Source organism: Callospermophilus lateralis, chromosome 9 (assembly GCF_048772815.1).
Source record: "Callospermophilus lateralis isolate mCalLat2 chromosome 9, mCalLat2.hap1, whole genome shotgun sequence".
Classification (NCBI taxonomy): Eukaryota; Metazoa; Chordata; class Mammalia; order Rodentia; family Sciuridae; genus Callospermophilus; species Callospermophilus lateralis.
In genome coordinates, this window is record NC_135313.1 from 79,256,739 (window position 1) to 79,280,454 (window position 23,716).

At 41.5% G+C, this 23,716-nt stretch overlaps 1 protein-coding gene across 1 annotated transcript in view; it reads right to left on the bottom strand.

The window, feature by feature from the left end:
- Positions 1–23,716, bottom strand: part of Kif5c (kinesin family member 5C) — a 137,117-nt gene that overhangs the window by 47,066 nt on the left and 66,335 nt on the right. Inside the window, exons 5-11 of the mRNA XM_076866131.2 lie at positions 21,885–21,933; positions 21,554–21,609; positions 20,284–20,371; positions 15,974–16,098; positions 13,353–13,457; positions 12,847–12,995; positions 828–976 (exon numbers count right to left, since the gene is read on the bottom strand). Of these exons, the coding sequence (XP_076722246.2) occupies positions 828–976; positions 12,847–12,995; positions 13,353–13,457; positions 15,974–16,098; positions 20,284–20,371; positions 21,554–21,609; positions 21,885–21,933 (721 nt within the window). The remainder of the gene's footprint in view (positions 1–827; positions 977–12,846; positions 12,996–13,352; positions 13,458–15,973; positions 16,099–20,283; positions 20,372–21,553; positions 21,610–21,884; positions 21,934–23,716) is intronic.

Genomic DNA, 23,716 nt, shown 5'->3' on the forward strand with positions numbered 1-23,716 from the left:
GGTCTGAGGAAAAACTTCCAACCATCTGCCATCTCCCTGCATGCACACACACCAACCTGCCTCATTTCAGTTAAAAAAAAAGAAAGAAAAAAAAAAAAGAAAAGAAACTCTTCTACTTTCTAACCTCCATCACAGTGTTAAAAATCACTAAAATAACCTGTCTACACATGGATCTGGAAACCCCTCTTAACGCTTCACCCACAACCCACCCACCCAATGCACGTCAGCTCCGTGAGATATTTTCTCCCAGTAGAACAAACCACAGAGAATGTTTTGGGGGGGAAAGGAAAACTGGTCACGAAACAAGACTCCATCTTAGCACAGGCTGGCTTCTTTAGGGGCCTCTGTTTCTGCCTTTGACAAAGAAGAGCATGATGGTGAGTTAAGCAAAAAAAAAAAAAAAAAAGACCAATGTTTGCCAATGGTGGCTTTTAACCCCAAAGGAATGATAAAATTCATCAGAGAGGAGAGGAGATTTTTTATTGAGTCCAAAGCAATCTGAGCCACAAAGTCTCAGGCACTACCCGCCTCAGAAATGGCTCCCAGAATGGAGAGCAGCAGCAGTCAGGGTGTCTCATTGGAAACAGATCAGGCCAAACTTGCCAATGGCCACCTAGCCACACTCACAACGTGTGCCAGCCAACTGACAGGATGCAGGTGTGGATCTGGGCTAGGAAATCAGAAAATATCTGCTTGCTCACAGAGGCTGTTCCCACTGGACCAAGCTCCGCCATCATGCCCTTTCCCAAGTGCCTCCCAGGAGCCCAGCAGTCGGGGAAAGAGAAAGCACACACTGGCCCCCCTCCTTCCTCTCCACTCCTCCTTACCATTCCTCCACCTGTTCAGCTCCATCTCCAGATGCTGAATGACATTCTTCAAAGTCTTGTTTTTCTCTTTCTCTTTTTCGTATTTCTTCTTCCATTCTTCTGCTGTCAACTCCAGGTTCACAGAGACTGTGTTCTTTATGGTCTTTGCTCTGGGATTAAAAACATGAGGGGAAAATCCTGAGTATGGCTACTAGCATTCACTGAATCAATACAACTAAATCTTGGGCTCCTTTCAGGTCCAACGGTCTGGACTGGGAGAGCGGGGGAGATCCTGTCATTTTTACCTACCACCCTCCTGGCTGGAGATTAATGGCACTGTGGCTCTTTTAGTTCAGACTCATTCTTTCCTTCTCTTCTTTACATCCCACCAATCTCTTAACCCAACAGATTTTTATTTGAATTGTCACTCAAGGTTACCCCTTACTGCATTCTCTGTGCCAGCACCTCACTCTGTGTCCTCCGCCCTACCTAAGGTTATGTCTTTCTCCAGCATTCAGCCTTCCCCTTAAGTGTCCTGCATGTCACCAGTTTCATCTTCCTAGGTAGAGTTTCCTCTCAATTCAACAAACGTTTATGAAATACTGGGTATATACCAAGACAAATAGACAAGTTCTCTGGCCTCTTGGAGCTTGGGGCTACTGATATCAATGATAAACAATGAAACATCAGTTATTTCTCTTATTCCCATTTGGCACCTAGAAGTATCCCTGATGTGTTGAACACATACCAACATATGCCTCATAGGTTGGTTGAGTCACAGAACCCAACGAAGCTGGCCAGGTGACAATCATGGTTCCCAACTAAGCACATGCCCCCATCACAGCCATTTGTCACCATACTAGAATAAAGGACCCACTTTTCTCAGATCATCCATTTAAAAAAAAAAAAGTCATAAATTGAGATATTTTTATTTGTATTTTCCAGTTTAAGACAATTTTTAAAAATAAATAACACGAGGACAAACATGTTTGTTGGCCACCATTTTGCTCCTTCTAGTATAAGGGGCTCTGTGATCTCCTAGGGTATATGACCTGCAGGGTTGGGATGCCCCATGAATGGTAGCTGGACAGTAACTTAAGGGAGCAGCTGGAGGAGAGCTACACTAGTGATCATGAAACCCAAAATCACAATTTACCTAGGCACACACAAACCGGAACACATAAGCAGTCCTGTCCACTAAAATGTAAGCTGATCATGGCAGAATTCTACTTATTACTTACCTTTTAAAGAAGGTAAAACTTCATTTAAAACTATTTGACAAACTGTTTTACTTGCTATTGGCATTTTCATTTTAAACACCAAACCATCCTTATACCATCATATTTGCCTGTATGATCTGATGTGTGATCCAGGTTAATTACTACTGTCATCAAATGACATTCTGGACATGATTTCTATTTCAAGCTGACAGTACTCATTACCAGCACTACCGATGTCATTCCAAAAATTAATTCCTAAAGCAGACAACTAAATAACCCAACTGTCAAAAGAAGAGTTAAAGGACTTCAACATAAGACTCACTAAAGAATTAGTATAATTCTCTCTCATTCACAGTAGCTTGAGGCTGCTGTCCCCAGAAATGGTTCAATTCTAATTTTTCAAATAGGAGCAATTCTATTACTACTTTAAAGACTGTTTCAGCTTGACACTCTCACCTTGTCTTCGAACATCCTCAGGCGGTACTATGGATGTTTCTCAGACTGGAGTACAAATACTGCAGCATCCATTAGCAACTTAGTCAGGAAGTGAAAAAATAACTCATGCTAAAACACTGTTGTCATTTACGGGTGCACTCTGAGACTACTAATCTTACTTTTTAAATCATAAAGTGTCACTTAGTGATTCCAAATGATATCAGAAAGAGCAAGGCCGAGCTTCTACTCTACGCCTAGGCAGTCTCAGCCAGAGGTGCGTGTTGCCAGCAGACCCCCCGCAAGGGCATCACTGGTGCAACTGGTCTTCATTCTCCGAGCTCTTTTAAAATCTACTCAGCACATTCTTTATCTTCCACTTCTGTAGTAATCAGGGTCCTGGCAGGAAACAGATGACCTGCTCAAACTGCATTATTTGGAGAGAGTTTAACAAAGTGATTAAAAGGTGCTGGGAAATAATGTGATAATGTGGGAGGAGCCATCATCACCCTTAGACTGAAGGGGCCAGAGGGAGGAGTCAGAAGAGCAAGGTTACTTGATGGGAAAGGTAACAGCCTTTGGTGGAGGGCACAGAAGTGAAGCCCCTGACCTCACATTCTTCTTTCGATGACCTGTCCAGGTGCCTTCCCAGTGACTGAACCTGACTAGAAGCCAAAGGTAAAGGAGCCCATTTGCAGTGATCCAAGCCTTCCCAGAGCACAGCACAATGCAGAGAGGAGATTCAGAGGAGTAGGAATGCATCCCGACTCCCACCTGGAACACAAAGCCCCAGTGGAGCAGGACAGCGGGCCTCTTTATTCTCCAAAGGCCGAATATGAAGAAATCAGCTCAGGCTGGGGCTGGGGATGTGGCTCAAGCGGTAACACGATCGCCTGGCATGCGCGGGGCGCTGGGTTCGATCCTCAGCACCACATAAAATAAAAAGATGTTGTGACCACCGAAAACTGAAAAATAAATATTAAAAAAAAAAAAATCAGTTCAGGCTGACAGGGAAAGAAGCCAATGCTCTGAAAATTGCTCTGCAGATTTAAAACAATATACCCCCAAATCCTGGAAGGGCGTGTGTGTGTGGGTGGGTGTATAGAAAATTGGCAAGTTGGTTCTAAAATTTATAGTAGAAATGAAAAAAGCCAAGAATAGCAAGAATAATTTTGAAGATCAAAGGACTAAATATCAATACATAAAAAGCCACAGTAATTAAAACTGATTACATAGAAACTTTGAAGTAGAGATAGAATAGATTGTCTAGAAACAGACAAATACCCAGTCATCTGATTTATGATGAAGGCACCATACGGGACGCGGGAAAGGACAGTCCTCTCAATATATGGCACTAGGGCTCCAGTACCATATAAAAAAATTCTACTCCAGATGGACTATAGGGTAAAACAATAAAGCTTCTAGAAGAGAATGTCTTTAAGACCTTGGGGTAGGCAAAGACTTCTTAAGGAGCACATAAAACAAAAATAAATTTGACTTCATTAAAATTAAAAACCTCTCTTCATTAAAAGTCGCCATTAAGAGAATTAAAATGCCAGTCGTAAAGTGGGAAAAGATAGATTAAATACATACACCTGACAAAAGACTTGCCCAGAACAACTCCTATAAGTCAATAAGAAAAATCTAGGCAAACACTGGAATAGGCATTTCATAAGAAAGAAGAACAAAACAAATAGCAAAAAAGGCAAGTAAAACTACAGATACCTTTACACACCTACTAGAATGGTCAAAAGATTTTTAAATGTCAGCTATTGGGAAAGAAGGGCAGTAACTATAACTTTGAATTACTACTAAAGTCAGTGTAGATTATTTCTATCATTTTGGAAAAGTACTTGGTAGTATCCACAAAATCCGAACACCTCATACAGGAATCCTGTTCTTACCCAACAGAAATGAGGATGTATGTTCACCTAAAGGCACGAGAACCAGGATCATAGTTGATTTACAGCAGTCCCCAAATAAAAACATCCAAATTTTCACCAAAGGAACAAATGCATATATGCTATAGAACTGTAAAAAATAACTACTCCTATGGACATTGGTACCTTCAGTACACGTATGGTGTGACTCTACTTTGTGTATAACCAGAGATACGAAAAATTATGCTCTATATGTGTAATACGAATTATAATGCATTCTGCTGTCATATATAAAAAATTAAAATAAATTTTAAAAAATAACTACTCCTAACAATTTTGATGAATTTCACAGATAACAATGAAAGAAGCCAGATATAAAAAGCACCATGTGATCTCCTTTATATAAAGGTCAGAGACAACACCAATCTGTGTTGATCCGAGTCAAGACAGCAGCTACTCTTGAGAGCTGGGCATGGACTAAGAAGGGGCAAAAAAGAGACTTCTGAGACACTGGACAGCAGTTATATACATTTATAAAAATTTGTAAATTGTACATTTAAGTTGATGCTTTTATTACATTTATATTATAGTCAATAAAAATGAGTTAAGAAAACTAAACTGCTATAGAAAGGAATCATATCAGATAGAAGAATTTCCAGATTGTCCAATAAACTAGTTACTAAGAAAGAGATTGAATTTCTGTGCCCAGGGGGGTTTTCTTAATAGAACAAACATCCTCCTGTCTAGGATGTTGAAAACAATCTTGCAAAGTGGAATAAAGAGGGTCTCATTCCCTCCTTCGCAAGAAGACCTGGAGCAAAAGGATGAAGAACATCTACCATTGCTTTTTCTTTTTACCATGGACTTTAGCAAATTTAGAGAATAAAGGCCTCTAAGGATCATTAGCTCCTACCTAATTTTGCCACTGAAAATGTGCTTCCCTGCTTCCTGAATATTTAGCTAGCTGTCATCCATGTAGTTACACGGTGATCTGCTATTTGGTTCCTTTTTTTGTACATTTTAGAGCATGTCAAAAGCTTTCATGGGCTGGGGCTGTGCTTAGTGGCAGAACACTTGCCTAGCAGGTGTAAGGTACTGGGTTTGATCCATAGCACCGTATAAAAGTAAATAAATAAAGTAAAGGTATACTGTCCATCTACAACTACAAAAATTTTTTTTTCTTCTTTTTTAAAGGCTTTCATTTCCTGGCTGTCTTATCTTGGTGTTTTCCACGTGTTTATTGGCTGTAAGGCTGTAATCACAGTGAATAGTACTGTATCGAGACTCTCACACATGGTGAGTAGACAGGGACCCTGGGCAAAAGAGCACGTGTGGACGTATGCAGGGCTCTTGCTCAGCCTCACACATGTGCCTGTGCCTCTACTGCGCAGTCTGCTTCTCAAAGAGTTTCAGGTAGTATACAAGGTAACATAAAACCAACAGGAGAGCAGAAAGTAGAAATGCTCTTAAGGCAGGTTTTATAATTTTGTGTAGCCGAAGATACACGGTCATGCATTGCTTAATTCCAAGACACAATCAGAGAAACACCTCAGTAGGCAATTTCATCATAGTAAGAATATCAGAGTGTGTTTACCTAAACTAAGACGGCTATGGGGTGCTGACATAACCTCTTGGGACCACTGTCATACCTAGCTAGGGTCCACTGTTGCCCAAAATACCCTTCTGCAGACTGTAAAGCAATAGAGATGCCATCCAGTTGTGTAATACTGGGTCCTTACCTATATGATATAGGAAAACAAGGCAATGATCTGTTGGAGCCTTATTCTAACCACTTCCTACTCATTTACCATCTTTAAGGCTCAAACTATGATACCATCTGATTAACCCAAAGTGACCTAATCATTCACCAAAAGCACAAAAATGCCTTGGTCTTCATTTCCAAAACCTCTCAGGGTTTTTACAGAAGCTCCCAGTGCACACATAGATATAAATGCTACTCCATAGATTAGACCCATAGCAGACCCTGATTAAAGTCCTAAAAAAGGCTACCTGGGGAAGAGCCTTAATTCAATCTGGAGTTTACCCTAGCAGTACAATCCACTTAGCGGAATGAGCCTAACTGTGAGGGTGCTATTATCAAGGCACCTGTTTTGCAGCTTCTCTGTGTTTTGGCTGACTTTAGATTCACACAACACTTCAGTAATTTATGATCTGGAATGGCCCAGATATAAAATCCTTCTCCCCCCAGGAGGTAACAAAGGCCAAGTTTATAAAAGACCTCAAAGCTAATGAATGTTAACCCCCCTTGGAGAAGGCAGACCAACCACAGTGGAAAGAGAATAGAGGCCACAGTACCCCTTCCACCTCAGTGCAGGATGCAGAAAAGATTCTCTTGGACATATTCCACTGTGGAATGCAAAGAGGACAGCTGCCTCCCACTTTTCTTCCAAGAAACACTGAATCCCTCGACCATTCCATGTGCAGCTCACACATCCAGAAGCACATGTTCAGACTTCTAAGAGGTTTGATAATGTCTGTTTTATTTGGTCACAATTCTTGGTTGGTCTTAGAGATTGTTCTTGGATTGCTTCTTTTTTTTTTTTTAAGAGAGAGAGAGAATTTTAATATTTATTTTTTATTTTTTTCGGCGGACACAACATCTTTGTATGTGGTGCTGAGGATCGAACCCGGGCTGCACGCATGCCAGGTGAGCGCGCTACCGCTTGAGCCACATCCCCAGCCCTCTTGGATTGCTTCTTGATGATCCCTTCTAGGGGATAATTAATTTCACTTTCTTTACCATCCCAAGCTAAGGACCCAGACCTGATACTTTGAAGGCATCCTCATAATTTGGCACTTGAACAAAGCCTTCATCTGATAGAGGAGAAGACCTACAACCACTAGCTCAGAACGCTGCATGTGCCATCCACACCTATTTCCCCAATGTCTTCCTGTAGGTGTATTTCCTGGTCACTGTCAGTTCTAAAAGCTGTGTGCACTGCCTGTTGCTGGAGTTTATTCTAGTTACTTTGGCCTCCTTGGAAGAACCAGGGAGATATTTGTTCTTGGTACCTTCATACTTCCTGTTTCAGCATTTTCCTTTGCTCTCTGGGTATCCAAGAGAGTATGAGCATTTGTACTCTAGACAACCTCACACCTTCGACACAGGGAATAATCTGTAATGTGTGATTATTCCCCATGAATGCTGTGTATGAGACAGAGACTGAGACCTCTGTGAGGTAGGAGGGGGCCTCCAGCATCCTTGTCTATCAGTCAGGGTTCTCCTGAGAAACACAGCCAACAGAAGGGACAGAGGGAGAGAAAGATTATATATTCTATTATATATATATATATGTATATATATATATATATATATATATATATATATATATATATAAATCCTATTATATATACAACATGATCTTCCTCTTATTTATTTATTTAAAGGAACTGTGCATGCCCAGTGACTCAGGAGGCTAAAGCAGAAGAATCACAAGTTAGAGGCCAGTCTCAGCAACTTAGCAAGATTTTGTCTCAAAACAAAAAATAAAAAATGCTGGGGATGTACTGCAGTGGTAAAGTACCCTGGGTTCAATCCCTAGTTATAAAAAAAGAAAGAAAGAGGGAAGAAAGGAAGGGAGGGAGGAAGGGAGGAAAGAACGAACAAGCCAAGGCAAAGAAAAACTGGGAACGCAAATCACCCAAATATCTTGGTCTACATGATTGTAGAGTACAGCAGGCAGCCAGCAAGCTGGACACCCAGACAGGAGTTGTGTTACAGTCCTGAGGCAGAATATCTTCTCTGGGAAACCTGGATTCTTGCTTTTAAGGTCTTCAACTGATTGGATGAGGGCCACCCTCATTATCCAGGGCAATGTACTTTACGCATTGTAGATGTTCACTAATTTTACACATTAACCACCAAATACAAAATAGCTTTTGCAGCAACAGCCAGACTATTGTTTGATTAAATAACTGGATACTATAGCTTAGCCAAGCTGACACATAAAAATAACATCAAAACTTCTAATCTATGCTGAGTCCCATTCCCCCATGAAAACCCTAAACCTTCAGGAAAACCACTGCTCCAAAGCACCTTCCCAGATCCTGAGGAGCCATTTCCCTGCTTGTGAGAGAAGAGGGTCAGGAAGGAGAAATGAAAATTTTAATGACATGGATGAGGAGTTGCATCTCATTAGCATCCAGTTCCCCACCCCGGCTCGGCTCCTCCTACCCCATGTCTCACACCCGAGCCCCACACCCTGCGCCCCAGAGCAAAAATTAACCCTGTTGGCATGTCAGCAGCAGGTCCTCCAGCAGGGAGGATTTAAGCCTTTTTTAGTTTTATGTCAAAAGTGTAGCCAAGTGTGTGCCTTGGCCAAAGTGCTCACTCCACCTCTGCAGGTAACTTGTTCCCATGCTCTTACAACATGAATTCCGCACGCACTCTATTCAGGCTCTGCCTAATCCAGCTGCCACTGAAATGGCAGGTGGCACAATTAAAATAATGGCATGATATTTTTTTAAACTGTGCACAATAGGAAAAGAAGACTATTAATTTTCCTAAGTTATCGATTCTTCCACAATCAACATACAAATAAAGCCTTTGAATTATTCATTCTGGATCAATCCGAACTCTAGGTGTCCAAGACCTGCTGACTCAGACCTTTCTTGGCCTGCCCCTCGGGGCTCCCCTCCCTTCAACACCACCCCAAACCAGGGAACATTAAATACCCTTCCCAGAGAATTGGGTGATTTGAGTTCCTATTTCAAAAACTTATAAATATCTTTTTCAAATAGTGCTGTAAAATTCCTTTAGAAGAGTAATTAAAGACTGAAGAATAAAAGGCTGGGGGCCAGAGAGAAAAAGAAAAATCAATGAAATTGCTCTAATTTGAGCTGGTCTTTTTGACTCTCAGCTGCCTGGGAATTAAAATTGCTGCCTCCTCAACTGGCTTAAAGTTCTCTGAGCTACAGAAGGCAGCTTCTGCCTCTTCACTAGCACAGTGCTGGGCACTCAGGGGACCAAAGAGACAAACCTGACCAAACAAAAGGCCCAAAGTCATCCGTGACACCACACACAGAGATGGTGAATCTTTCCCTTTAAGCCCCCAGCACCTAATCTAGAGTACTTCCCAAGGACAGGCCAGCAGGGTAGGGTAAGGTGCCCTGCAGCTCCAACTCATTTTACTGCTTCAAAGCACACACTATGGCTTTATTCAGAGCATCAACTAGTACAGCTTTGCGGGGACTGGGGCGGGGGGTGGGGGGGAGCACACTTTCCTCACATCCTTGAAAGAACCACCTAGGAATAACTGAAGAAACTTACACTGTCCTAAGGTTTGGCCACTCTTGCCACGGAAATAATGAACCCTTGTTACACTGAATTTGGGATGTGCCTGGCAGCCTTTCTGAGTTCAAAGTGCTTAATCTCATTAGCTATCAGATACCATGTCTAATCCGATGTTCAGACTCGTGTCTGCTGTATAATTGGGTTCAATGAGTGTCTTTAACCATAAAGTAGATATAGGCCCACGGAGGAGTTCAGTGTCCTTAAAGAATCAATTAACTAACTTGGGAATAGAGGGAAGGGAAAAAAAAAAACATCTCCAACATTCCCAATTAAAGAATGGAAGGTAAGCCAGATCCAAACCAACCCAACTCCTGGGTACAGGGCACTACACTTCACTTGTGATAAGCTTTGGGTTCCGCTGTTCGTTCATTTGATGAGCATTATTTATGGGACATCCTCTTGTCATGCTAAAGGTGTTTGGAAAACCGATGCCACATTCCTGCTGCCATGCAGCTCAGAAACTAGAGGATTGATAAAGAATTAGACCAACCTATTTCATCTGCAAAATAGCTGGCATGACTTTTTATTTCCTGGAATACTAAATTGTAACAACAATTTTTATTTTTCCTCATTTATTCCAGAAATGTAATTTTAGTTCTCCTGACCCTTCTATCACCATGCTGTCCCTTACACTAGTCTCACCCATTGCCAAGACCTTCCCAAGCCTCAATAATGTCAAACTGCTTACAACAGAGGAAGGTAAACCTGCCAGTATTGAGCAGGGTGGAAATTGGAGAGACTCATATAATCTTCTCAAACATGCTCCGAAGGAGGCATTATTATGCCTCCTTCTACAGGTGAGAAGACCTGAGACTCAGAGAGAAGGATATGAGAGAACGGTCAAGGACAGCACTTAGCTTCAAAACTGGATTCACTAAACCAGAGGGCTGTGCTCAGCCACTGTGGTGTGCTCATCCAGGATGCCATGGTGCAGATATGGTTTCAGCATGCCCCCTAAGGATTCATGTGTTGAAGCTTGGTTCTCAGAGCAGGATGAGAGATGGTGAAACCCTTAAGAAATGAAACCTGGTACAAGGTCATGGGTTATTAGCATTGCTACCCTCAAAAGGAAATGAGGTAGTTCCCATGAAAAACTTGCTAGTTCTCATGAGAAGGTCATTATTAAAAAGCAAGCCTGACCCCTCTCTAGCTTCTCTGGCTCTCTGTCTTATCACACAGACTATTGCCAGTGTAGTGCCATCAGTCATGACAGCCTCACAAGAGTCAAACTGATGTCAGCACCATGTCCTTGAACCTCTAAAACTAGTAGCTTAAATAAACTTCTTTTCTTTATAAAGTACCCAGCCTCAAATAATTTGTTATAAACAATGGAAAATTTACTCATACAAGGTTTTCCTGATCAAGCCACGCACATGTGAGAAGCTGTGGATCAAATACTGTAGTCTGCATTCTAGGACATGCTACATGTTTAGTCATTTACTGAGTGGGTGGTCTCAGGTAAGGTAGCTAATGGCTTTGAAAGCCTTAATTTCATCCTCTGTACAAAGGTGAGATAATGTCTACCTGCAAGAAGTGCTAGTAGGATTCGACATGTCTAACATATATATTGGCACTAAAAAAAAATGTGTTAATGATTACTACTGATGGCTTAAGATCAGAAGAAAGACAATAATCACTTGAAATGATACTTAATATGCTTCCTAAATACAGAAGCAAATACCCACTAACAGCAACAGCTTTCAGTTACAGAGCCCAAGACCCCAGGGGGACCTGGCTTACAAAGATCCAGAATAGTTTTTGCTTTACACATGAAACATTTTTAAAAGAAATAATTCCTTCATAAATGCATTTGGAGTTGGTTTGCTCAAACATATCTTTAGAGGAAACTGTTAAACTCAAGTCCAAGACACCGGGTGAGAAAGGGGGGTAGGAGCAGGATGCATTCCGTGCTTCTCATAAGCAGAAGCTGATTTATAGGTATCCAGAGACCTTTTAGCAAAGTAGGTGTTATCCTACCACAATCCCACTGACCTGAGCATTTGGCTAATCAAGGAAGTCCTTTGGGAGGAAGTAAAGAACCCAAATCCAGTTTAAAAGATATATTAGTTCTACAACATTTCAACATTAATTATTATTTATTTAGACATCCCACAGGTGCCACAACTGTGTAATTCTATGTTCTGTTGAGGTTCTCAGGAAATGACTGGGGCTTAATGCAGTTTAAACAGTCATAACAATCTCCCCTACAGAATGCCCACCCCCTCCGTCTTTTTTCTAGCATCCGAAACCATTTCTCAGGCGTAACCACATAACACATTCCCCCAGCAGGAAGGCAGGGGCACCAGGGACATCCCTTTATGAAGGAGGCAGCCAAGTCCCACAGAGAAACATTAAGTTGTCTAAAGATCACAGGATAATAGAATCCACACCTTCCACCCTCAGGCTCAGCCCACTGGGCACGAAAGATGCTCAGATCATCCAAATCAGCAGCGCCCCTAGCACTCAGGGGGGTTAACCCCAAGGAACCCAACTGAGAGAATGAGGCCTGGACACCAGAACCAGGGAAACAGGACTGAAGGAGGTCAGCCTTGGTCCAGGAGAGGAGGTGGGGAAAAAGAAAATGGCTAGTAAGGATAGGAAGAAAAGAATCCAGCCACACACATGAAAGTGAATGCTAGAGACTGGGGAGGTCTCACCTGGGCATTTTGAAGGTGAGAAGATGGTTGCTGCTAGCCCCTTCCTTAGCATAAACTCTGTCCCACCTACTATCAGGTAAGTGTGGATTCCTTTCCTTCCCTTGTCTATTTATGCCACTGCTCTATATTCATTTATGTTTCTGGTTGATTTATTATTACTAGGACCTTTGCCATGGATCCTAAATATGAGAGTTAAAGAGGTTATCAATCCTGAGGTTTATACACTTGAAATCATAGGAATCTCAGTTAGACTTCAATTCTACAAAGAACAAAATTGATACTCGGCTCTATTACCAATTTGCATCTACAATTAATTTGGGTGTTTTATTTTATTAGACATCATACTTCTGACTGGTATATTTCTACCCATTCCTTAAAAACATAATCATCCCTTTGGCCTCAATAAATTGTGTCTCAAGTTTACAGATCATCTGCTAGATGCCCTCACGTTGTTACTCTCCAACGTGAGTCCCATACCACTCAAGGCTAAGACTTAGGAGCCAGCTCAGAGCACGGGTCCCCAGAGACCACACGCACCTCTGTCCAAACATCAGCGTGGACTTGGTCTCAGCCTCATTGAAGACAGAGGGAGAACAGCAAATGACGATGGTAGTTCTACAGTTCCCACCCAGAGAGTCCTGGAGGATCCGAGTCATCTTGCTGTCCCGGTATGGCACGTGTGTTTTCTGTTTGGGAAACAATTAGTATTGGTTTTGACAGCTCTTTGAAAGGAAAAAAAAACACAGAAGCAAGCAAGCAAGCTGGGTATGTAGACGCTGAACTTAGAAACATGTGTTTCTAAGAATTTGTGGCCAGGTCGCTGGATCTTGCAAAAGTTTAGAATGCCCATAGGAAATCAGCATCACCATTCACACTTTTTAATGGACTGGATCTCCCAGCAACAGGCGTCCACAGCCAGGATTCCCTCTCTCTTTTCCAAACAGGAAAACAAATGACTCTCTGGGGTGTATGAAAAAGAGAACAAGGAAACCCAAAGGCGACTTCTGGTAATAGTATTTAATAGATGGAGCAGGATCACTTACTGTCCCTTCTGCCAAGGCAGAGATCACATTTCCAAGGGCGGACAAAGACTTATTGATGTTTTTAGCTTCGTCGAGTACAGCTCCCTCTGCACCAGTTTTGCTGACCTACCGGAGAGAAGAAAAACCAGTGAGCTGCACAGGACACAAGAGCACAAAGTGGAGATCTGAAGTCCACACACAAGGGCAAAGGGGAAGGCCCTCCTGGAAAGAAAGGAAAAACAGAGGTAAGTAAGAACCACATTGATAAAACCATCCCTGAGGCCTGAGGCTGGGGATTTGGTCTCTCCTGCTGTCATTTTCCTCTCGATTAGGTTTTAGTGGAATGGCTGAAATGCCTCAAGTGGGAGAACTGCAGATGCTTCCCCCGGGGATATCCATCCAGGGAAATCAGGCTCCAGAAGTTTTGTCACCAGGGTAAGCTCAGGCCCTGGGAGACCAAGCCATAGCCTCCATACCAGAGGATGTCCACAGGGAAGCACTGAGAGAAAATGCCATCTAGAGCCACAGCGAAAGGGACAGTGGGGGAAATGTAAATTATAAGCCATCAATTCAGGTAAAGGACCAACAGCTAATCGGGAGGTTGTCCCAACTCTGTTCCTTCCCAGCTTACTTCCATAGCAAAGAAAAAGAAGAAGGAAAGGAAAATAAACAATATCCAAAGAGCAATGCCCATCTGAGAGGCATAAAAAGTCAAGAAAGGGTGCATTACATTGTAAATTCGTCTTTTTTTTTCCCCCTCTGCAGCCAGAAGCCCCATGCACAGTGCCTCCTCTGCTGTGTTATTGCTGGTAATTTCATATTTACAGCATTGGCTCTGGGTAGAGAGCCGTTTATAGAGGCTGCAAAAAAAAAAGAGGACTCAACATGATTCATGTCTCTGTTGCCTGCACAAACGGTGCAGGGTGAGCAGCTGCTCTCTAAAGGAAAGAGGAGAAATAATTTTAAACTGCACAAAGATGGGTGTCAATTACAGTAAAGGAGAAGCCCTTAAGATACAGGTGAATGCATATTCATTCAAATAGGAGAGATTCTCATCTGTCTTGGAATTGTGGGTATGGACACCTCTGCTTACAGACAGATCAACTGTGTACCTGATGGGTCACAAATGATAACAGCCTACTCACACTATGGATTTTAAGGTCCTTTTGTATTTGAGTATCTTAACTCCATGAAATACACAAAACAGGTACTATTTATCACCTTCCTTTACAGACAAGGAAACTGAGCTCCAGAGACGCTAAACTGCCAGCCTCAGGAAGAAAGCCATTTAAAGGAGATGAGAACAAGAATGCAGAGTTCTGTTCTACAAGTTCACACCACCAGTCATGTGAACACATTTAGGGCAGAATGAACAAAAGAAACTATACGAAGGATACTTTAAAACATCTCATAAATATCATTAGCAATAAGCACCAACACTGTGCAGAGACCGGCCTCCCCTCAGATCTGCCAGCTACTAGTAGGCAGTTTTCAGGAGTATTTAGACCCTAAACACTCATCTCTGCACTCAGCGAGAGTGAAGGGGCCACTAAGCTCTTTGTCTGGACTCATAGCTGTCATGGCAGTAATGTCATGGTCAGTCTAGAACTGTACCCTTACTCCATGGTGGTGAATATCTGCTTGACCAAATTACCAGCCCACACCAGTAAATTTTCAGATTCCAACCAGGAACTTCTAAATGGTTTTATGCACACTGTTTTATAAATGCAAATGAAAGGGCAACCAAAGCACCCATGACTTACATGGCTGTCAGTTACCATTACTGGGAATACAGGAACTCTGTGGTGTATGCAGCAAGTGGGGGTCAACTGTCCAATTAGGGAGAGTGACCACACCTCCAGACTTGTCCTGATGTGGACCACCAGCTGATGTCACTGATGATGGGGGAAAGGCATTATGCACTTGGACTGGCTCTGTGACGCTGCCCAAGGGGGTCTGGGAAGCTCACAGGCTAGAGATTCTGGCTAGATTCAGGTTTCAGAAGCTGGAGAGTAGCCCCGGGAGGGTTAAGATCAGGGAACAGAGGGCAAGACAGGATCCGTACTAAAGCAGAGTACAGTCAGAGCTCGTGGCTAGGACTGACAACAGCCTCATAACCTGAAGGAGCCAAAGCCACCCTTGTCAGTACTCAGTCCAGACCACTGCCAGGAGAACCAGGGGACACAGGGACAGGTCTAGGGTCTAGATCTCCTATCAGCAAACGAAACATGCAGAGGCAGGGCTACCACCCTCCGACCGCAAAGCCCTTTCCTGGCCTGTTTGAGTCTGGCTCCTCTCGGGGATCTTTCCTGTCCTCAGGCTTTCCAGTCCCTCCCACATCTGTGAGAGCCGCCTTTTTGCCAGGCTAAGTTCAGACCAACACTTGCCAGTGTCATCATCAGGGCCTAAAAGGCACAAATCAGAGAGCATTCCATGTACCTGTCTGTGACACAAACAGGAGACTTCAGGAACGGAAAGAAAGAGCAGGAAAACAAAGGTTGAATTTAATAACACCTTGGCACAACACTGGAAACTTTAAAAGCTCTTTAAAACCAGGGAATACAGAGGCACAGAAATTATACCATTGCACACTGAAGCAAATGACGGAGAATTACAGATAATACAAATAAAGAAGCAATTACCTTTTCGCTCCCAGCCAAATCAACCAAATAAAGCTTCCCACTGAGTTTTTTTTCAGTCTCTACATTCTCTTGTTTAATATTAATCAGGAAGATACTGTGACTTCTAGAGCTGTGTTCATTCATGTCTGAAAAGGAAAATAGTTTACTGCTCTCCAAAGAATTCATGAACATAGGTAGCAAACCCTGCTCTTAAAAGCACAGCAAATCATGCCTAACCCACTCCACGTCTTTGAAGTGAGTCCAGACAATTTTCAAAAATCATCTCAGACCACAGTTTCTCCTACAAACAAGGCTCATTTTAGAAATGGAAGATTTTAAAATATCTTCAACTAGCAAAGAAATTAATCTAAAAATTTTGGTCAGCAGTTTGAGAGAACAGATCTTCCAGCTCTGCTGGAAGCCCCTGTCCTCCAACATCCTCCTCACCTGACTCTCCAAGAAGCTCACAGCCTCCTCCCCCAGCTCACTTTAAATCCCTCAGACTTAGTACCTGATGTATTCTGCCTTGGTCATGTGTGTAAGCCTGGTCTTATCGGGAATATCATAAGCTGTCTTAAGGAGGGATTAGGACTTTCTTAAGGAAGGATTAAGACACACACTTCTATAACCCATGCTAAGTGCACAGGAGGTTTCCAAGATTAAATATGCCTCATTAGGATGGGGTATTGGAAATAAAAAGCTGTTCCACCCCTGGTCTTTGTCCACCAAGCATCACAGAGACCCCAGCAGCTGATTCATTCAAACCTCACTAGCAATCATTTCTCAAAAGTATCTAACTAGATTATATGTGAAAAACCCTGAATATCCCATTTTCAAAAATGCCATAAATAATAAATTCAGCAACATTGCATGAAACAAAATCAACAAGCAAAAAATCAGGTGTATTTCTATATACTTAAGAGCAAAAAAAATCACAAAGGAAATTAAGAAAAAAATAGACAAAATTTTTTAAAAAACAGGTAAAATGCTTAAGAACAAACTTAACCAAGAAAATAAAAGATTTAACCTACAACCTAAAAACTATTGCTAAAAAGATATTAAAGACACAAATAAATGAAAACACATCCCATATTCATTGTTAAAAGATTTAATATTTTTAAGATGTCAATACCTCCCAAAGAAATCTACAGTTTATATATATATATATATATATATATATATATATATATATATATATATATATGTACTAGGGTTTGAACTCAGGGGGGCCTCAACCACTGAGCCACATCTCCAGTTCTATTTTGTATATTATTTAGAGACAGGATCTCACTGTGTTGCTTAGTTCCTCACTTTTGCTGAGTCTGGCTTTGAACTTGTAATCTTCCTGCCTCAGCCTCCTGAACCGCTGGGATCACAGTTATGTTCTGCCACACCCAACTCAATAATATTTTTATAGAAATAGAAAAATGTGCCCTCAAATTCATATGGAATCGCAAGAGGTCCTAAAATACCAAAATAATTTTGAAAACTAAGAAAAAAGTTGGAAGTTTCCCACTTACTGATTTTCAGAAGTCACTACAAAGCTATAATAACTAAAATAATGTAAGGCCTTTGTGGTGGCACAGGCCTGGCATCCCTAACATTCAGGTGGCTGAGGCAGGAGGACTTCCTGATCCCAGAAGCTGGAGGACAGTCCCAGCAACACAGTGAGACATCCCCACAAAAAAGGAAACAACAACAGCCAGGCACAGTGGTACATGCTTGTAATCCCAGCAGCTCAGGAGGCTGAGGCAGGAGGATTATGAATTCAATGCCAGCCTCAGCAATTTAGCGAGGACCTAAGCAACTCAGTGAGACCCTGTCACTAAATTTTAAAAAGTACAAAAAAGGGCTTGGGATGTTGCTCAGTGGTTAGGCACCCCTTGGTTCAATCCCTGGTACCAAAAAAAAAAAAAAAAAAGAAAGAAAAAGAAAAAAACAATGAGATGCTAGCATAAAAACAGACACATAGACCCATGAAAGAGAATGGAGAGCTCAGAGAAATCCTTGTTGATATAATCAAAATAATTTTTGACAAGATGTCAAGATCATTCAATGGCGGAAGGACAATCTTTTCAACAAATGAGGTTGGAAAAACTGGATATACACACACACAAAAAAAAAATTGCACCCTTAGATTTTATATAAAAATTAACACAAAAAGGATCAAAGATCTAAATGTAAAAGTTAAAGCTAAGAAACTCTTAGAAAGAAAAAAAAAAGTGAAAAGCTTCATAGCCTCCAACTTGAAAATGATTTCTTGGCTCTGATACCAAAAGCACAAGTATTGAAAGGAAAAAATACATTCATTGCACTTCTCTGAAATTAAAATGTTTTGCACATCAAGGGACACTATCAACAGAGTGAAAGGCAATCCATAAAATTCGAGAGAATATTTGCAAATTATGTATCTGACAAGAGCTGGATATCCAGAACATATAGAGAACTCCAAAAAGTCAATAACAACAACAACATAATTTTTTTTAATGGTAAAGAACTTGAATAAGCATTTCTCAAAGAAGATACACGAACTAGACAATAAGCATATGAAATGGTGCTCAACATCACAAATCATTAGGGATATGCAAATCAAAACCACAAAGGATACCAGCTGACACCCATCTGCATAGCTAATACCCCCAGAGAGAGAAAATAACCAGTGTTGATGAGGATGTGCAGAAACTGAAACCCTTGTGCACTGCTGGTGAGACTGTAAAAGGTGCCCCTGCTAGGGAAAACCGTACTGTGGTTACTGAAGAACAACAAGTAGAATTGCCAGAGGATCCAGCAATTAATTCCACTTCTGGGTAAACAGCCAAAGGAAATCAGGAAGTCTGACAAGTATTTGTATATCCATGTTTATTGTAGCATTATTCACGGCAGCCAAAAGGTGGAAGCAACCTAGAGTCCATTGATGAATAAATGAATAAATAAAATGTGGCATGCAATGGGAGATTAGTCACTCTTAAAAAGGACTCATGCTATAGTATGGATAGCCCTTGCAGACATTATGCTAAGTGAAATCAGCCAGTCACAGAAAGTGAAATACTGCAGGAATACGCTTGCATGAGATACCTTATATGAAATATTTTGTCATGAGACAAAGTAGAACAGTGGCAAGGGGAAAGGGGAACGGAAGATAGTATTTAATGGATACAGATAAAAGAGTTCTGGAGATGGATGATGGACACAACATGAATGCCCTTAATATCACAGAACTGTACACTTAAAATGATTTAAAAAAAAAAAAAAAACTTGGCAGAATGATAATAGTAATGTTCTGAACCAGCAGTTACGAACCAGGGACCAAAATGGATTTGGAATGTCATGAATGTCAGCTATGCCATGAACAGCTTATGAAATAGGGAATAACTTATTTCAGGTACATGTATGTTTGAAGCAGGAAGTGGAGTTTGACCTACACTGTTTACAAGTCCAGGCTCACCTATTAAATTTGCACCTATTCAAATATCATCTGATACCGTGTTGGTACAGAGAAAAGGTGAGAATTACAGTTCTGGATCACACAATTAAAGAAACTTGGGTATAAGAGACTTCCAGAGCCTAAACCAGTCAACCAACCTATGCATGAATCTCTTCTACAACATGACTGTGACCTCACTACCTTTCCAGGTAGCAAACCTCACCAAGTAGCAGGCTTAGGGTGTTCTCCTGTGGTAGGTTAAATCCTGCCTCCCAGAGCCTCAGTCATCCAGGTGGTACACACGCTGAGACTGAGATCAGAAATAGCAAGCTGACCCTCTCTGTCAATGTCAGTACCTTGATCATGTTAGGATACTCTGCAATGCCCATAATTCCTCTCTAGATGTTTTTTCTCCTATAAGTTAGAGATCCTTCATTCCTTCAGCTTCATGTGAAATCTCCCTCATTTGTCCCACAGATAACTCATGGAACCTCTGATGCTCTAGCAACCCTGTGGCTTCCCTGATACACAACATACATGCCGAGGCGGGACAGCCAGGCAAGTGAGCTGATCATCTACTGTTGATTTTTTTTTTTTTTTTAACTGAGCAATAAATACCATGGTTAAAATGAATAACTTAGAAGCTGACTTCTCAGTTTGTTTTCCTCCAACATTCAGGCTGAGCCTGTTATCAGGGTTCATAAGTCTCACCCAGAGTTTTAAACACCTCAGAGTTTCGAGTACAGTGAGGACATTTCTCCTGACAGGCCTGGGCAGGCTCATGCTGCATGTGGCCGGGCATCTGGGGCCACTGCTCTTCTGTAGCCTTACCCTGCTTTCCTGCATCTGCACCTCATCACCACCCACCATGTCCCTCATCACAGGAAGGAAACCACCTGGTGCTTACTTGTCACTGCCACATGCCGGTTGGCTTTGCCTTCATCTATCACATCCATGACCTCCTCGGGGCTCGACACAAACCGCTCGGTGCACCCCTGCAAGGGAGTCGGAAGCAAGTCGGTTGGTCATTGGAAGAGTCGAAAAGCAACAATATTTTGAAGCAGCTAAACACACTTTCCCATTTCTTTTTAGAGGTACAGATAAATAGAAAAGCTGCAATGTTGATCCAACAACTTCTTCTTGCCTAGGGCTTGAATTCTACATTAAAGAGAAGTGTGAGCAAACCCTAGGAAACCTAGGAGAAACCATAAAAGAAATGCTGGATTCTCCCAGGTTTTTGAGTACATACTCATGTTCAATAGCAGTATTTTCAGGAGACAAAACAAAAGAAAAAAATCGATGAGAAGAAATGCATGAAGTATAATGTTGCCTTCCATCTTTATTTATTTACTATTTTATCCATCAAGAGACACTTTGAAGTTCTATGCATAATGCTATGATGGATTTCTGACTACAAAGTATCAACTATTGCGCTTAAAGCTGAAACCTTTTTTTTTCATCCTGTAGTACCAGGGATGGAACCCAGGGGCGCTCTTCTACTGAGCTATATCCCCAGATCCATTTTTTTCCTCTGATTTTTTTTTTTTTTTTTTTTTTGAGACAGGGTCTAGCTAAGTTGCCCAGGTTGGCCTTGAACTTGTGATCCTCCTGCCTCAACCTCTTCAAATGAAAACGATGCTGGGTGCAGTACTGCATGCCTATAAGCCCAGAGATTCAGGAAGCTGAGGCAGGAGGATTGCAAGTTCAAAACCACCCTCAGAAACTAAGACCCTGTCACAGAATAAAAAATTTAAAATGCTGGGGATGCAGCTCAGTGGTAGAGCACTTCTGGTTCAATCTTCAGGACCACAAAATAAATACACATATAAATAAATAGATATTTTTTAATGTGACCAAATTAAATAATTTCTAAATAATACTAATTTACATAAAAAGAGCTGGGGTGTAGCTCAGTAGTAAAGCATGTATGCTTAGAATAGTCATGTGAGGTCTTGAGTTTGATTTATAGAACAAAAGAAGATGATAATGATTTATATAAAGGAAAGATATAATTAAAGAAATCAAATACTGATTTTTTCAAAACCAAAGAATATAAGAAATGTGATTAAATAACTATATAGCTTTTATAGATAATATTCTGGGCATCTTATGTAATAATTATTTCTACAGTGCCTGGACAGAAATCAACCACACCACCCATCAAGTCTTCCTCATACCTTTACATACGGAACTCTGTTTTTATCTTCATGAACAGCCAAGTTGGTCTTGGACACTATAGAGATGATAATGATGACATGCGAAGAAGAAAATAAAAGTTAAAGACCCTCTATTGGGAAAAAAAATAGAAATTGTTGCAGAAGATAGGTAAATCTAATCTTTTTGCAATTTGCAAGTTGAAGCTGTATCTATGAAAAAGCATATAGCCTAAAGGCAAGACAAGATCTCTATAAATTTTCATCAGTTCCTCAAGCGGAAGTGCTGTAAATCGTTTCAACCTCCTGGACTTAAGTTAAAACAGCAAATAAAGACAAGCATTCAGTTACTCACCATCAAGTAAGTCCCTTATCTTGTCCAAGTAGATCTCGAAATAGGAAACCTGGTTAAAAATAAATTGAATTTGGAATAGAAATGCCACACTGTATTTCAAAAACATCATTATTTAGAAGTCATAAAAGCTTCTGTTGTGCATGGCTAAGAAGAGTAAGATGCCTTTGGCATCTCTGCTAAGTGTGGATGGTCTCCCTCCCCACACATGGCAGATCCCTTGGTCTCCTCTGGTGTCAGTCAAACCAATGTGCCAGAGGCCACTTACGAGAGAACTCCAGGCTGTACCTTAGATGAGCACCAAGCAAACTTTTATGTATAACAACAGCCAGGATGGAAAACATTCTCTGCAAGTGATTTTAAAAAATTAGTAGGCCTCAGCTTATTGCATGATACTGACAACCTCATCAGACTCTGGGAGAGCACAGGGAAGGACATGGGCAAGGAACTTGGAAATACAAGAGTTCAAAGGGTAACTGGGAGAGAGCTAGTGATGGCCAGTCTAGGAAAGATTTGGACAAATGTGGTTGAATAAAAGATGATTAGAAGCTGGGCATGGTAGCACATGCCTGTAATCTCAGCTACTCAGAGGACTAAGGCAGGAGGATCACAAGTTCAAAACCAGCCTGGGTAATTTAGCAAGGCCCTATTTCCAAAAAAAAAAAAAAAAAAAAGTGTAAGGCCCTGAGTTCAATCTCCAGCAAAATACACACACACACACACACACACACACACACACACACACACACAAGTGAAAGGAAGAGAAGGAAGCCTTCCAGATAATCAATCTCAAATCTCAGCCCAAGAGCCACTTACATCGGCATCACCTACAGAATTTGTTTAAATTGCAAAGCCCTGAAGTCCTACTGAATTAGAATCTCACAGAGACTACACAAGGGCCTAGGAGTCAGCTTCTAAATTCCCCAGGAGATACTTTACTAGCTGATGTTTAAGAACTCTATAAACGAAATATGTGGTCTTGGGCATTTAATTCACAGGCAGCCAAGACCCTAGGCCTTCCTTTTCCCATCTGTCACAAAGCCATTAGACCTTATGATGTCAAAAATTCCCCCTAGGAGTCTATACTCTGTTTACATCTGACTTCTGCCTCTCAGATGAATTTTTTCTCCTCCATGTTCATAAGTGTTTTTGAAATCTAAACAGGGAAATAACCAAAAAGAAAATATAGTCATACACCCTAGAATGAACTGTGTTTACAATTTGGTCCCATCAGATTATATTACCTCCTGACATCGTGGCTTCCTGAGTTTGTGTAAATTTACTCTATAATGCTCACGGAATAACAACATCACCTAACGGAATAACAACATTGCCTAACGACGCATCTCTCAAAATACATCCTGCCATTAAGCTCTCATGACTATAGCTATAGAGTTGTAAAGCAAGGCTGTGATGAGCAGGTGAGCTTCACCCCCATGTCCCAGCTCGGGACCAGTCCTGCCTCTACCTCAGGGAACATGAAGACTCCCTACCTGGTCCAAGTCCCTACCCCAACTCAGCCCTAGCTTATCATCTTTCATGTGCCTCAGTCTGGAACCATCTAACTTCCCAGTGACTGGGAGACTTGGGGTCCTGACTTTTAACCTTGAAACTTGTAGCTGGGCCTGCTCTCCTGGTTGTCTGTATCCCTAACAATATCCAACTACCTGAACATCTTTGCAACCCCCCACCCCCACCCCCTCACTCCATCTGTCATGGACACATAAATGGTTTTGCTTACTTTTTGGCAGTACTGGGAACTGAATCCAGGGCCTGTACCACTGACCTCCACTCCTGCCCCTCACTCCTGATACACTCCTGCAGCCCTAATTCTT